The following is a 16,423-nucleotide window of genomic DNA, read 5'->3' on the forward strand; positions in this document are numbered from 1 at the left end:
GTACCAAACTAGGGACACACACAGGGAAGAGGCTGAGCTTTGTCTGAAGGCCCAAAACCAGCCAGAACTCAGGTTGTGTCTGCTCAGCAGAAACTGCCGGCGGGCGGGAGATCAGAACAATTTCCTGGATTTATTACACGGCTGTAGCTTAAAAATCCCTGTGCAACCAAAATGCATTTAAACCCACTTTCTTTATTTGCTGTAAAGGCCTGTGCTGGCAAGGTCCAGGAGCTTGCTGTTCATAGATCTCAAAGTGTTTCAGAAACACTCATTCATTTCAGTTAAACTGAGTCTGAATTCTATCTCTATCACCTCCAATTTCTGTGCACCTTCAACAAACCAAGAGGTTAGGGGTTTTTTTCTAGTTAAAGGAAAAAAAAAAGTAGTTGTTCTCTCTCTGCAAGAAACTGGAAAGAAAATTCACATTTCTGGATACAGAATCCTGTACTTCAGCTATTAAAAAACACCCAAAACACTTCAAGAATTCAGACAATCATCTGCAGTCAGACTCAGAGTCAGGACTGTTACTGTTCTGCATCACTCTGAAGAACCCAAATGTCTCTGGCACCACACTCTGATTTTCCAAAGCCCATTTCACGTTTTTAAAATTCTGTTCAGCATCCTGTAAAAGCTGGGAGCTCACACATCAGAGCTGGGCTGCAAAACTGCTGCTAATTCCAACGCCAGGAGGAGTTCCACTTCCCCACGTGGCTAATCACAGCTTTCAAACTCCCAGCTTTGGCAGGAACCCTCTCTGCAAAATAATCCGAGAGACCTTCAGGCACATTTCATGTGCTCGTGGGCTACTGCTTAAATGATCCATTCATTTGCAGCGAAGTAAGGAGCAATCTTGTCAGAATTTTAATAAGAGGTAGCTCATTTTGTTTGGGAGTCCTTTTTTAGCAGATTACAGCCCTAAATCTACCCCTTCTGACTCTGTGGAAAGATTTGGTTGGAGGCATTTCCTCAGCTTGCTTTTTTTTTTTTTTTTTAACTGAATTGTGATATAAATGCCACTGCCCATGTTATTTCCTTTGTTAATCTTCCAAAAGTCGTCTCAGCGCTGAAAAAATGTGCCAGGAGAAACGACTCGGATTATTTGACATTTTGTTCCCACCAGCTTTATAATGTTGCCACCCTGCAGATAACTAATCAGATATAAAAAGTAGAAGAAGGAGCATGTTCTAACTCAGCCATGATTAGAGGTTTTTCCTTTCTCACTTCAGGGTTGTTTCCTAATCTTACTTCAGCCTCAGGCTTTGGTTTTGCTCAGGCTAATAATAAGGGGTCTAAATCACTTCTCCATCTATTTGCACAACTAAGCTTTAGAGAAGACAAGCACAATATTTTTGTCAAGCATATCATCTCCAGAAGCATTCAATTTAATCAGTCCTCAGGATTGCCACCTCTTTAAATATCAAATTACCATTCCACTCTGACTACCCCAAAGAAGAGCTGGACTGTGCAGCCCCAGCTCTACCTCAGATATGTTCTACAATAATTTAAACTCGTTTTGAGGTGACATTCAATCGTTCCTGCTTCCCAAAAGTGGCATAAAGGCTGGAGTTACAGCTCAGATGCTGCAGCATTTATTGCAGTAGTCTTTCAAAAATACACAAAATATGATTCTCCTGCTCCTGAGATGAACGTGAACACTGACATCGACAACAGTGGCAGGAGGAACAAATGATTGGGAAGATAAATTAATCTGAGGGTAGTCCTGAGAGATCAAAGCAACCTGGAGCTCCTCAGAAGGGATCAGACTCTCTGTGCAGCTGCTGGCTGAGATGGGAGTGCCCAGAGAAAAGGTGGGATCTGCTTGGTCTTCATTCAGAAAATAGGAGGGATCAAAAGGGCTGTAAGAGGGGTTTGGAGCAAGGGGACAGTCTGAAAGGTCTGTTCCTTAGGAAGGGCTGGTCACACCCCCAGACAGACAGGAAAGAATATCATGGTTTGAAACCAAACTTTACAATAACACCACGTAGCAGAAATATCAGTGGCCAAATTCCCTCTGTGGGTGGACATGGTTATTACAAGGGAATATTAAGAAACTTGGCTTTGTTTCTCTTCTCCCAAGAATAAATCTCATCCTGTTTTCATTGTGATAGGCAGTGCAGAGCTGAAAGAATTAACGTGGCTTCATGGAACTCCTTCTGTTCAAGCAGCATCCTCGAGATGCTCTCAAAGATTAACACATTAAATACTTGCAGTGCAGTTGCCATTTACACAACCAAAGCATTCACTTGGGAAGCTTTTAACTGTGCCCTGGGGCAACAAAGCAAATGGATTAGGGAACTGTTATCACATCTCTGTACACCTGAAGCACGGTTCAGTCTTACAGAATCAATCAGCGTTCTGTTAAAATAATCGGATCTCATTTACACGGTATATTAAATATTATTTTGTAGTTTAACAGTGTTCAGTCTACAGAGCACAGATACTATCTTATAACTCAGTCTGACATCCAGGAATAGTGTTATATATAAATAACAGGAGCAAAAGTCTATTTTTAGAGATGCTGATCTTGCGTTTAACAGGGCTTTTAATTTAAATAACCATGCACACTCAAACACAGTTGGAACTACTAATTATTAGCCCTATTCTGAAAAAGAGTCCAACAACTGTGGTTCTTCAGAGCAAAATTTAGCAGAGGTGGATAAAAAGCACGCTTAGGACACAGGGAAAACTGTGATGAATGATGCCAGGAAGGGAAACAGAGAAAGGAGAGGAGGACTGGCTGTTCCTGCACGGCTTGGAGGGTGAGCACTTTTGCCCAAACATCTGTTTTACCAGCTAAACAATCATGTCTTTGGTCTCTGAAAGAAGTGACTAGTCCTTCCTACCAGGAAAAAGGAAATTTATCTGTTTCTTCCTCAGTCTGCTTCTTACTCAGCTGAAGCAAAGAAGCTGGAGCAGAGCATAAACCTGGACTTTATTCACTCCCAGCTACTTGGAGCTTTGAGGTTTCACAGCTTTCCACACAAGGCCACAACAGTATCAGAGTCCTGCAGATGACACAGAATGCCTGCAGCGTGCATTTGGGGGGTGAGAATAAATTTACTTGGCTCTTTCTCCCTCAAGGTGGCAGAGACAGGTCCCTGAGGGCTGGTTACTGCTCCCCCACAACTGCAGGGAGGAGGACAAAGTCATCTGGGCATTAATATCCTCATTGCTCTGTTTAAAGGGACACAAAACTCAGGATGCTCTCCAGGCCTCTCCAGACTGAGAGACTAAATCTGTGCTGGTCTCTCTCCCTTCTCTATAACACTTGAATTACAGCTTTGACCCTTCAACCAGTTCCTTTAAAAAGGAGGAAATTCCACTGCTCTCTGCTGTGTCCATCATCTGTGGCTCACCTGACACAGCTCTCTGGGAGAGGGACATTCACACACACAAAGCACAACCTGCTCTGACATCCCCAGTGCCAGGGGAGGATCAGCACTCCCAGAGCTGCTCCCAGAGACCAAAGAGCTTTGGAGAGTTCATTTACCTCTGTGAGGATCGAGCGTTGACACTTCCACTTCAGTGTACTCCACCTCAGCACTCTCAAGGTCAGGGCCTGCCCCAAAAATAGCAAGAAGATGTTTCTTTGTAGGACTGGAGGCTTTGTTTGAGCTGTGGGCCTGATCCTGCTGCCACTGGAATTAAGGGACAAGTCCTCACTGACTTTGGGAGGTGCAGGATCAGGCCCTACGTACAGATGGCAGTTCCTCTGCTAAGAGCTGGAAGGCCAACCCATTCCTGAGGGTCATCCCAACCCATTCCTGAGGGTCATCCCAACCCATTCCTGAGGGTCATCCCAACCCACTCCTGAGGGACATCCCAACCCATTCCTAAGGGTCATCTCAATCCAAAGGGCAGCAGCCCAACTAAAGGCAGATTTCTGAAACTGTGGGACCTGCAAATTGTGCCTAAAACTCTTCCTTTCCATGTAAACACTTTCAAAAGTGTCACAGCACAAATGGAGCAAGGAATTATCACAGATTGTCCTGCATTCCAGCCCAGCTCCTCTTTATTTCTCTCCCTGCCCTTACTTTCTCCCTGTTTTCTATGGCTATGACAGGACACTTCCCATTCTCTGCTTTCCTCACATTTAAAGCCATCTTTAAGCCTTTCACAGCCTCCCTCATCACCTCTCATACTCCACATCTCTGCTTTTCTGGATACAACAGACACAAGCAACAGCTGCTGCCTTCTACTCTGGCTTTTTCTGAGAGTGCAGATGGTTTTCCACCAGATTTCTGTAAGAGTTGGAAGAAACCACAACAGCCATCCAGACTGGCACCCTGCAGAACTGATTTGTCAGATTTTTTTTTAATTCAGATTTCAGAGCAGTTTATTTTTAGATTTAACGCTTAAGTAATTTCAAGGCCAACCAAAATGAAGACAGGATAGAGAAGTAAAAGAAGCAGAAAATGCCGGGATATTTGTTACATAGAACTTACAGTTTTGAGCCTAAGTTGTATTTTTATCCCAATCCAGCACAGCTAATTACACTTCATAACACAGTTGGCAAATGGGTCCTATCAGTGTCATTTTGTGCATAAGAAAAAGACCTGAGCTCAGCAAAGGAAAATCTTCCCCACTATCAAAGAGAAAAAGGAAAGGGCTGGACCTATCCCAGCCTTGTTGCTACCATTAGAAAACATCATGACTTTCAGTTATAAAATAGTTTAAAAATCTATTGTTTAAGTATGAAATTACCTTTACTCTCATCTGCTGATTTCATGTGATTTTCACTATCTTCAATGTAACCTGATCCTAAAATATTAAAGCCAAAGTTGAGCTGTCAAAAATGTTTATTACAGCCAATTAAATCAATGAGTTACATAGCTGCAATTGCTCCTGCCATTATCTCTATTTTTCTATGAGCCATTCTACTTCTGGTGTCACACCTAAGGCATTCGAGTAACACAGGTGGCAAGAATGGGGCTTTTTAAATAATCAGCTAAAAAAAAAAAAAACCACCCAAGGGGTAATTTTGTTTATGTCCAGTACTCTAAATAACATGTCCAGCTATCTTTGTAAAGTGGGAATTTTGAGATCCTGGAATGAAATGTAAGTTAACACCTCTGTCCCGTGACCACATCACAGGACCACGAGCCACAACTCAAATTTTCCTCTCTGCAATGATTTTCTTGCAGCTGTGTCAAACCCAGAAAGTAATTTTCTTTTACCACGATTTCTCCATCTGTAACACTGTCAATTGACTGCCTGGGAGAAGTGTCTGAGGAGAGTTATAAACCAATCTTTGTGTGAGACGTGCTCATAAAAACTGTACAAAGACAAAATGACAGAAGGCACTTTGGAGAATGTTACTGGCACCCCTCTGTATTCCCCCAAAAAACTGGGCCCTAAAAAACAACAGCTATGCAAGTCCAAAACTTTCAATAAATGTTGAATTCAGCCCATTTATTACCAGTCTTACAGCACAATGTCCTACCTGGATAATAGTCCCCATCACTGGGCTGTCTCGTCAGCTTTTCATTTGTCAAGTTTGCAGCCAAGGCTGAGCTGAAAAACAAACCGAGAAAAGTTGCTGCAGTTATCCCCAATCAGCCAATAACACCATTCTGTGCAAAGATCAGTCACTGTCCCTGCTGACTGCCACATATTCTGAACTACTGCAGCTAATGGAGATTGTGCCTTTCTCTTCAGGAGAAGCACCAACCAAATCCAAGGTAAAAAATGTTCTGTATTGCATTATTCTTCTTTAAGACCTCTGTATTTTCAATCCACTCCATATCTAAATGCATTCAAATACAGGCCTGACATTCTTCTATGTCACTTAGCTGGCCTTTTTTTCTATTTTTAGAGCATTTCCTCATCCTGTTGTTGTGTGAGCAGGTGGTACATGAAGCAGAACCATCTATTGTCTGCAGGTGTGTGCCATAATAAACTACATTCAGGCCTTTCAACAGGAATACTCCATCATTATCCTAAAGGGTCGTGGTTTAATCCCACATGGCAGCCCAATATCCCACGGCTGTTCCTCACCCCTCTCCCCTGCCTGTGGGGGGACTGGAAAAAGGTAAAACCCAGGGGCTGAGATAAGAACAGTTCAGTGATTGAAATAAAGTTAATAATAATAATAATAATAATAATAATAATAATAGCAATGAAAAGGAGGGAGAGAGGAATGAAAACCAAGAACAACAAGTGATGCCCAGCCAGTCCCTGAGCAGCGATGGCACCTCCTGGCTGTGTCATCGGGACAGCGCTCAGCACCTGCTGTCCTTCAACTTCCAGTGCTCAGCACCTGCTGTCCTTCAACCTTCACTGCTCAGCACCTGCTGTCCTTCAACCTTCAGCAGCCCCACAGCAGGAGGGTCCTCTGATAGCTGGGACAGGGGAGCCACTTCATGTCCTCGGTCTCCAAGGCTGCTGCACTGACAGCCACCACTGCTCCTCTGGCTCCTTCAAATCCCCTCTCCCCAGAGTTAAAGCCCCCGGAGCCTCTGGGCTACTCAAACTGGAGGCTTCTGCCACACCTGCCCAGCCAGGCTGATTTCAGCCACAGTACAGTCTGTTGGGGTCCCTCTCCAGAAACACAACTGGGTTCTGCCCCTGATGGCATCAGGGCACACTGTGCACCAGGACCTACTAGAGCCTCCCAGTCCCGGGGGGTTGACATTCCAGGCATCTGCTCCACACGCTTTAGTAAACAAGGCTGTGCCTCTTCTCCACCTGGCTGGAGGCAGAGCCCCTCTAGTCCTGCTCATAGGATTATCCACTTGCTGCTTGTAAAAACGGGTTAGAATTCCTTTCCATAGAGTCAGGAGTAAGCTCAGCCCTTCCACCCCAAGGAGCTGCCCATTGCAGATCAGAGCAGCAACTTTCCTGGAGGAACCCCCATTTGTCATCTTCCCTTGCAAGCCATGTACCCTCTAGGGTCCAGGGAGAATTCCCATCCCTTTTCCTCATGTCCTCTCTGGGGTGCTCTCTCAGGGTCCCCTGTGGTGTAACCCTCTGCATTCTCTCTCTGGAGCAAGAGGGCATTTACTGTCAATAGCTGAGATGCTGGACTGTACACGTAGGGGTACAATCTACCCACTCTGGGTTGCTCCACCAGCTTCTCCACAGCAGAGGCAAGGGAGGAAGAGAGATTTTCTCTGTACTGCTGGGTTGGTGAAGCCACTTCATCCACCAGTGGTGCCTCTTTGTCTCTCCAGGCCATCACTGCCAGTGAGTTGGTGCACGACAATGGTGCACTCTGGACAAGTTTCTGACACGTGGTTTGTGCACATCAGACTTCACCTGGATCTCTGAGTAACCTTGTGTTGTCTGGGTCATAAGTTATCTGTAATTCCCTCAGGTACTGGGCACCTCTCTCCATCATGGTCCACTTGCCTGGGTAACACAGAACATCTTCCTGGAAGGGATACCTTTCCTTCACGCTTGACAAGAGTTGCCTCCAGAGGTTGAGGACTTGTGTTGCTCTTCCAATGACCTCATCAATGCACCCTTCCCTAGAAAATGATCCCAGCTGCTTGGCTTCCCTACCCTTTAATTCCTCAGCACTAGTCCCATTATCTCAGCATCAGAGCAGCCAGGGAATAACGTGCTCACCTGGATGATGGTTGAAATCTTCCTGCATATCCCACCGCTCACTCAGGGATGGGGATTGAGAGGTTGTCTCGTGTTCTGCCTCTTCCTCCTGTTCCTGTTGTGGCCTTGCTCCATCCTCCTTTATTAAACCAGCTGTCTTTCCTGCCCATTTCTCCTTGTGAACAGGGGCAACACACACACAGGGGTTGGTCCTTTGATTCAGCTGCATCACCTGTCGGTGGGGTGAGTTGTCACAGGCTTTGAGTAGCCAGGGATTGAGTAGCCACAATGTCTGTCGTGGCCACTGTGCTTGTTGTGGGAGTTGGAGCAGCCCCAGTGCCTGTCCCGGGGGTTGCAGAGGCTGCAAATAATTGCCTAACCCTAAACAAGATCTGAACCACACACTCAGCAACACTCTGCTTCCTGCCAACAGGACCACGGTGGTTCCAACACCCCAAGTCGATGCAAAATCTTCAAAGCTCTCAAGCACTTTTGTAATTGGGCTGGAGAAGAAAGGGAAGCTGTGGGAAGCTGTGTCCATAGGCTGGCTCTCCGAGGAGAAAGGGAACAGGTGTAATTGTGGATAATTCCCAATAGGTGTCTCCCCAGCACACAGGTGACAGCGGCGCTGAGGACGCGGCCAGGTGAGCGATCACCAGCGATTCCATCGCCTCGTAAATGAGGGTCACAAAGCAGAACAAAACAATCACCTCAGCCCAGCCCCCAATGGCAAGAAACGCAACAGGGAGGGCAGCGTTCCCTGTAAGTGCAAGTGAGGTGTTCACACCCAGCTCTGAGAACAAGCACAACTCTAAGAGCAAATAAATCCACATCGTGACAGCTGGCTGTTAAACTGATGAATGCTTGGAACAAATTTGTTCCAACGTGCACTGGTCAGATCTGGGTTTAACTCTGAGAGTCCCACTCTGAGCTCCAAAAAGGACTGTCATGCTTTAAACCCAGCTGGCAGCGAAGCATCACACAGCACGTCACTCGCTCTGCCCCAGCCCACCCTGCCCCCAGTGGGATGGGGAGGAGCACTGGAAAAAGGTAAAACCCATGGGTTGAGATAAGAACAGTTTAATGATCAAAATAAAGTAAAATATAATAATAACAGCAACAATCACCACAATAATAATAATAATTATAAAGGAAGAGAGAGAGGAATAAAACACAAGTGCAACAAGTGATGCCCAGTACAATTGGTGCCCACCCTGTGCCCGATGCCCAGCCCATCCCAGACTGAGCAGTGTCCCCCAGACAATTCCCCAGCAGTGTCCCCCAGACAATCCCCCCCCAGTTTCTACACTGGCCATGATGCTCTATGGTGTGGAATGTCCCTTTGGCCAGTTTGGGTCAGCAGTCCTGGCCATGCTTGTGCCCCTGCTGGTGGGCAGAGCAGGGCAAACTGAAACGTCCTGGAGTTAAAGTAAGCACTGACAGCTAAAACATCAGTGTTAGCAACGTTATCCTCCCAGTAAATCCAAAACTCAGCACTGTACCAGCTACTAAGGAGAAAATTAACTCTATCCCAGCCGAAACCAAGACAGCAAGACATCTTACCCAGACATCTCCATGGATGGTCCTTTAGCTTGACAGAAGAAAAAAAAAAAAGGCATCTATTAGTGGGTTGCACAAGTAAAGGATTTAAAAGTAAACATCTAAACAAAGATAGAGCAATTATTTAATCATGTAAGAATAATTTCTCCTGGCAATCACAAAATTAATGTTTCCTTCAGAGAACCCAAGATCCTAAACCTAAAAGAACTAAGATTTTACCATGGCAAATTTAAGCAGTCTGGGACATCCAGATGCTTCAGATTTTCCCAAATAATTTGCAATGTACTGCATATCACAGGATAAACCAGGTTTATTTATATTCTGAAAGAACAAGATCTGAAAAAATACCTTAATGATAAAAGACAAATCCCTAAAGAAAACCATATTACAGTGTGGGAAGGAAAAAGAAACAATCCCACAACCAAATAATCTAAATTTATTTCATGAGGACTAGAGAAGCACCTCAGTTACACCTGAGCTGGGACCCCAAATCAAATTTTTCTAGCTCTGTGAGGGATCAAAAGCCTCCTCAGGCCCTATCTGCCTCTTCACTGCCCAGGACTGATCCACACCTAGGGCTGCATCTGCCCAATGTACCTGAAAAGCCTCAGCACACTCGCAGCTATAATTTGGGTCACCTGGCATTTCTAAGCAGATTTTTAGTTTTTTTAAATTGTGTTCAGTCTCCCCCACAACCCTTTGCTTCTGACACAAATGCAGGTTTAACTGGAGTACATTTGTCACCAAAGGGAGAAGGGAACCATTCCTTACCCTTTTTCTTCTTGCGCAAAAACCACCACAGGGCAAGTGCTGCTGCTCCTGCAACGGTGACCAGGACCAGGGCAGCGATGACTCCTTTCTTCCAAGCTGCCAAGATGACTGGAAACAAGAAAAACACGTTTAAGAGACTATTTACTGTGATAGGCCAACATTACCAGCTTCTGCAGTTCCTGACCTTTCATTTTACTACAAATCCTACTTCTTACACCCCAGGGAAGAACTCTGAGGGGCCTTGCATGCAAAGGTCACCGGTGAGCCTCCACTAGTGACCAAAACCTCAGCACAACCAGGGGTTGCTTTCAGTTTGCATCTGCCCCTTTGGCTTTTGAGCATCCCTTAAACTTTCCTCTGTTTTTATAAAGAGATCTCTCTGTTCAACTCCTGACAGGGGTGGAACAAAAGCAAGTCAGGGAGCTACACTCAGGAACAGCCCAGATGAGATGAGCTCACCTGACAGGAGGACGGGGGAGGCAGATTAACCACTCACCACTGATGGTGATGGGGCGGCTCCTCACGTCCACATTGGCTCTGTTAGAGGCCACACAATAATATGTCCCCGTGTCCTGCCTCTTCATTGTCTTCTTGTGCCACATGGCTCTGTCTGCATGCTCCACTTTTTCAAACAGAAGAACCTCACGGTCAGTTTTTTTAAAAAACCTGAACAGGATTGGCCAAGAGCCTTCTCTGACCGAGCAGAGAAAAGCGGTCTCGCTGCCATCTTCCACTTCTCTGTAGGGGACACTGCCCAGGCTGGCATCCCTGACTGGCACTGCAGAGCAAGGCATAGAGAAAGCAAATATTAGCACTGTTAGGAGGAACTTTGATGCTAAACTATTGTGCTTGCCTTAATGCTTGGTTAAACAGAGACTGAATGCACAGTGTTAATCTTCCCAAACACTCTCTGACAGACACCATCCCCCAGTAAATATTTTGATACACCCAGAAATAGAGAGGGCACGACAAAGAAACAAAGCAGGCACAGGAGGAAATTATATCCATTCCCCAGGGGTCAGTCAGTCACTTTCCTTAAAATCCTTCGGATGCCACTCCAGCCCCAGCCTACAAACTATTTCATTTCCAGAAATAACACACTCAGCTGTCCAATAGTGCAAATAATGATGGTTCAGTTGATGTAGCTGTGCTTTCATAGCTATGTAGAGTTGTGCTATTTCATGCTAACTGTGTGGTAACTGTATTCTTGTAACCTTTCATACACAATAGTGGGTATCAGCAGATAATGGACCGAATTTTCCAAGCCAGTCCCTAATTCCAGTGGTTTAACAGAATATGGCAAACACAATGAGGAAAGTCAGTTTGCATTTGCACAAACTGTAGTGCTTTTCCAGATCTGGTATAGACAGAAAGGACAGAATACAGAGAATTCAAAGCCACCACCTCAGCAGTGGCAGACTGGGGAAGATTGGCTCACCAGGCTCCAAAACATGACTCTATTCACAACTTCCAAACAGTGCCACAATCAATCCTGCACCACAGCTCTAACAGCTGGGATACACCAGTTCCAGCAGAGAAACACCACTTGTTAATGGATTAAGATTATACTTTGTGTTTGTATATTTGTACCTTGTTATCTCAAACCACCTTGACTTTTAATCTCCCTGGATAAATCTCTCTAGAGTTTTTATCACTCAGCTCCTCTCTAGAGTTAGTAAATGGTGGAACTGATGAACTTAAGGTGGGTCCTGCTGCTATAGTGTGTGGGAGTGCCAGTACTGTATGAAAAGCCCTTTTTGGGAGCTCAGTGAATGGGGAGCACATCCCTTCACTGTGCAATAATCAGAATAAACCCAATTATTCTGGATGTATCTGTTCAAATCATACACAACTCCATGTCGAAACTCAGAGGGAAACCAGCCTATTAACCACAAGTTTATCTTTTTAAAACCAACAGAATTTAGGTTCAAGCCAGGACACAAAACTGAAAACTCCTTGGCAGAGAGAAATTACCTCTTCTTTTTGAAAGGTCAAGAACAGACCCGCTCTGCTCCTGCACTACAGTGCTCTGACCAGCAACCATTTTTAATTCAAGTGAGCAACAATTTGGAAACATTTCCCATCCATTTTGCTTAGTCCATCATTTGCTGCCACAGTTTCAAACTCTAAATGTGACATCAGACAAGAAGAAGAAGAAGAAGAATTGAGCAGACTTACCAATTACTGTGACGTTCAGGACGTCGCTGCTTTTCACACCGCTGGAGTGGTTATTTCGAGCGTCACATCTGTAACCCCTCCTGTCATTCAGCCTAATATTTTCATCCAAGAAGGTGGCATACGTGTCATTAATGACTGTTTTCTCAACTTCATCCCCTTTGTAGAACCTGAAGGTTTTGGGGGGCGTCCCCATCACCGAGTGGCAGATGAGCTGCAGGGGATTCCCCAGCACCACCTCGGGCAAACCCCCGGCGACGGAAAGAGTTGGCTTGGAAACCGGGGCTGAAAGGGGAATGAAAGGAAAAAATTGTTGAAAATTGCACTGCAGAAGGGCAAAAGACACCATATTATTTCATAGGAAGTATTTAAATACACAATTTTTATCTAGTTTGCACGTGCTTTACTGGGAAGCTCTTCCTTGTCGATAGAACAGAAATGGGGGAACTTGACCAAGTCAATAATGCAGGTAATGGAACATGTGGCTGTGAATTAAACAGCAGGCAGGGAGGATGGGAAGAAAGACAAAGGAGGAGTGACACAGCTGGGGATCACCCAAACTCCAGAACTAATTCTGACCCAGGGACCAAGTGTCACATTGCAGGTATGGCCTGAGATGGACCGTGCAGCACCTCATCAGTCACAACCCACTTCATCCCCTTCCCAGGCTGGAGAACCACCTGAGCTTGTTCCATGAGAGGGAAGGGACTAGAGTGCTGCTAATCAGCTTTTCTGGAGCAGAGCTAACCAGATGACCTCTGGTTCTCCTGGTTTCTGCCTGGAGAGTCAGGGAGAGGAATTCAAGGCAGACACTGTCAGAATTTCAGGCCAAACTGAGGAGTGAGAGATTTGCAGAACAGTTCTCGCTCCTGCAAATGGTAATGAGTGAATTTACCTGGCACCCAGCAGAACCAAGGGAGCAGCAGCAAGCCATGCCAGCTCCCTTCTCTCCAGGGCCAGCCCTGGAAAAGCCTGACTGGATTAGATCATGACACACCTAATCCTCTGCAGAGGAAGATGACGAGCACATCTCCCAGAAATGAGTGTTGTAAGAACTGAGAGACACCCTGCGAGTTCATGGACCAGAGACTGATTCTGTATCAACTCACCATAAACATTAATCCTTACAGGTCTGCTCTCCTTGACTATTCCTTTTACTTCAGCTTTGCAGGTGTAAGAGCCAGTATCATTCACATTAACTCTCATTTTTAAGCTCTGAGAACTTTTCAGTGGGATGTCTCCATTGGAATTTTTCCGTAGGATAGAGAAGTTCGCTTTCTGAAAACCATTAATGCTGCAATTCAAAATTAACTCTTTATTCTTATCCAGCTTAGTCATAGAGGCAATCAGTGTTGGCTTGGGGAATAACTCTGCAAGATAAAAAGAGAACTAATTCATTCCAATTGAGCCTGAAAGAATAGGAATGTTTAACACATACAGAATGAAGGACACAATCTGGGAATGAAAAAAACACGTTGTTTCAATATTATTATATTTTCAGGGAAAACAGAAACTCAGCAACCACTTGGAACCACTTTTCACGTGTTATTTGAGGATGTTATTTTAGTTGGGGGGTACTGGTAGAAGAAAATCAGAAAATAAAATCTAAAAAGCCTTTAACTTCAAGAAAATTTACACTTGGATCTGGAGGCTACACTTGGGTCTTGAGTTCTAGCAAATTTAAATTTAAATATCAATACACTGAGGAAAATCTGAGACGAACAGAGGTTTTACCTGACACAACAACATTCAGTTTGGTGGTTTTAGATGCTCCCCCTTGCTCCACCTTACACAGGTATTCCCCACTGTCCTCTAGAGTAGCTACTGTAGAGTATCTCAGAAGCTTCTTATCCTGGACACTGTTCAGGATTGTTTTGTTTTTCTGGAGGATGATCTCGAGGTCCCGCATTCGAACCACGGCAGTGGAGCACTCAAACTGTATTTGGTCTCCTTCTGTGACATTACTGGAGGGCACAGTGGTCAGAGTGGGCTTTATAAAAGGTTCTGCAAGAGGATACACATAAACATGCAGATAACCACATACAAATAGAAAGGCCTGGCCCAATTTTAACTGTAGCAAGCAAAACAAATGTCAAAAGGAAAGCCAAGCAACTCACCCCTGACCGTAACGAAGGTTTTGTTGCTCCGTGCTGACTCTTCCCATTCAAGCTTTACATTTCTCCTACCAAAGCAGTCAAACTGTAAAATATGGTCTCCTTCTTCAACAGAAACCTCCAGTTCGGAGAAGTTGGTGTAAGACTCAGGTACACAGGTTTCTTTGGGCGTTGAATTCATCTTTGTCTTCCGGAAGCAGAACAGTAAAGGGGGTTCTTCTTCGGGCAGCTCACAACGTAACTTCACAACTTCGCCCTCCAAAACATCCCTCTTGTCAGCAGTCAGGATTGGCTTGGTCATTCCTTACACCAGAAGGCAAGGAAAGAAAAGAGAACATTGCATAATCCTGGAAGAAACGCTGTCTCTGGTGACTGTGGTGATGATTTATGCTAATTAACAGATGCAAATACTTTGCAGGAACCAAGATTTTGAAGACCACCCGGTACCTACTTAATGCTGAACAAATTCTTTCCAAATTGCTTTTCCAAGGGGAAAACTGTCACTTGCAGTCAAGAACACAAGGCTAGAACGAGTAAGGATGGAGGTGGCCCCTGTTCTCACTAGAGATGAAAGAATAAAACTGATACAACACTGTCTGCAAAAGCAGAGCTGACGCTCCTTTGGCAGTGGCTGCCGCAGGCTGAGCATTTCTGCACCTTGTTTCCAGCATTTCCAGGGATCTGCCTACCCTCCATCATGTTTCTGGGAATGGGCACAAGCTTTCACAGCTAACATTTCCTCTAGGCTAGGGCACAGAGGCTCAGGGCAGCGGGGAAGGTGGCACAGGGGGCACAGACTGTTCCTGACTGTCACTGGGGTCACGAGTCCACGAGGGTTTAGTACTAAACTCTCCTGAAGTGCTGTGGATAAAATGGATAAAATGGACAAAAATCCCTTTGCAAGATATCCTACTGAGCACTGACCATTATTACTTCCCCTGGCAGGTTGGGGTTTGTTTTTTTGCCACCTTTGAAAGAGCACTCACCTGCCACCCAAACGTGGACGGGGTCACTTGACCGTGTCTTTTTCTCTGCTCTCACCGTGCACTGATAGTCCCCCGTGTCTGATGACCTGGCCACGGGGATCTCATACCGTGCCTCTCCCGTGTCTGCCACAGTCATGAACACGAGCTTGCGGTCCTTAAAAATCGTGAAATTGTATCTCAGCTGGAAATCGGCGCTTTTGCTGATGTCAGCGTGGCAGATGATTGACATGGGAGCTCCATTCCTCACTTTGACAGATGGCTGAACCTTGATTTCAACCGTGTTGAAAGTAAAAACTTGATAGAGGGAAAAAAAAAAAAAGAAAGTTACATTTATTTACTCCAAACACAACACTGCTATCTCAAGTCGCTACATTTTCATCACAAAAATTAATTACAAAATTTGACATTGTATTTGACAGGAATGTTGTAATTTATACACAAAGTAATTTATATGATTTATATACAAAATTAATAAGCATATTTAGAAACAAAGTTCATAATAGTATTTATGTATACATGTATATGTGTAGAGAAATATATTCTGTTTATAATGATAAATAACTTGTAGCTTAAATGTTGTAAATGTCATAATCTTGGTATAATTAATATTTTTACTCACACAGCTGGAAGAACAAGCAGAGAGAAAAGATCTGTGAGTTCATTCATTTTCCCTTCCTTCAGAACTTACACTTTTTTGGGTCATGCCCGTTTTGGTCAGGATTTACATTAGAAATTTGCTACTAGAAAGGAAAACTTTCCTGCATCTAAAGAAGCCCCTTGCCCTGTACACTCACCACCTATTTATGTGCCCTCTCTAGAGAGAGTTTTGGGCATAAAACCAGTGCAAAAATTGTCATTTTTTTTGCATGTGAATAAACCATATGACAAGAAGCAGCAAACTTTTGTCCCTGGTGATGGAAAAAGGGAAGCAGGAGGAGTGTACGTGCTGGGAGTCAGCGAGATGAAAAGGTTAAAGAGTTCCTTTAGAGTTCTTAACTCTGCTCAACTGACCAATTCCCTGGCAAGAGCAGGAGAAAGTGCCCTTAACTTATATTCTGTAATTTTATCCTCCCTCCTTGGGCATGGGAGGCTTTTTTAAATACCTAAAAACCAAAATGCTGATTTTCTCTCCCACCTCTTTCACACCTCTGGAAAGCAAATTACTCCAGGAAAGATTTCACTAAAACATTCATGAAGATAGAGCAGCACATCCCTCATTTAAACACTGCACCAAGAAACACCACCAAGCAATACCTTTTATTTTTCATA

General features: G+C 44.6%; 1 protein-coding gene across 4 annotated transcripts in view; it reads right to left on the reverse strand.

Annotated features, from left to right (window-relative positions):
- PECAM1 (platelet and endothelial cell adhesion molecule 1) overlaps nucleotides 1-16,423 on the reverse strand; it is a 28,882-nt gene that overhangs the window by 11,792 nt on the left and 667 nt on the right. For 3 of the 4 annotated variants that reach the window (XM_027900360.1, XM_027900361.1, XM_027900362.1), the window contains exons 3-13: nucleotides 15,155-15,448; nucleotides 14,172-14,471; nucleotides 13,789-14,058; nucleotides 13,164-13,424; nucleotides 12,058-12,339; nucleotides 10,376-10,657; nucleotides 9,880-9,987; nucleotides 9,112-9,139; nucleotides 5,444-5,514; nucleotides 4,705-4,761; nucleotides 3,491-3,559 (exon numbers count right to left, since the gene is read on the reverse strand). In XM_027900360.1, coding sequence (XP_027756161.1) covers nucleotides 3,491-3,559; nucleotides 4,705-4,761; nucleotides 5,444-5,514; nucleotides 9,112-9,139; nucleotides 9,880-9,987; nucleotides 10,376-10,657; nucleotides 12,058-12,339; nucleotides 13,164-13,424; nucleotides 13,789-14,058; nucleotides 14,172-14,471; nucleotides 15,155-15,448 — 2,022 coding nt within the window. The remainder of the gene's footprint in view (nucleotides 1-3,490; nucleotides 3,560-4,704; nucleotides 4,762-5,443; nucleotides 5,515-9,111; nucleotides 9,140-9,879; nucleotides 9,988-10,375; nucleotides 10,658-12,057; nucleotides 12,340-13,163; nucleotides 13,425-13,788; nucleotides 14,059-14,171; nucleotides 14,472-15,154; nucleotides 15,449-16,423) is intronic. The other variant, XM_027900363.1, reaches the window with a different exon arrangement.

This window comes from Empidonax traillii, unplaced genomic scaffold, assembly GCF_003031625.1.
Source record: "Empidonax traillii isolate 1590-97213 ecotype Southwest subspecies unplaced genomic scaffold, ASM303162v1 scaffold718:size422569, whole genome shotgun sequence".
Classification (NCBI taxonomy): domain Eukaryota; kingdom Metazoa; phylum Chordata; class Aves; order Passeriformes; family Tyrannidae; genus Empidonax; species Empidonax traillii.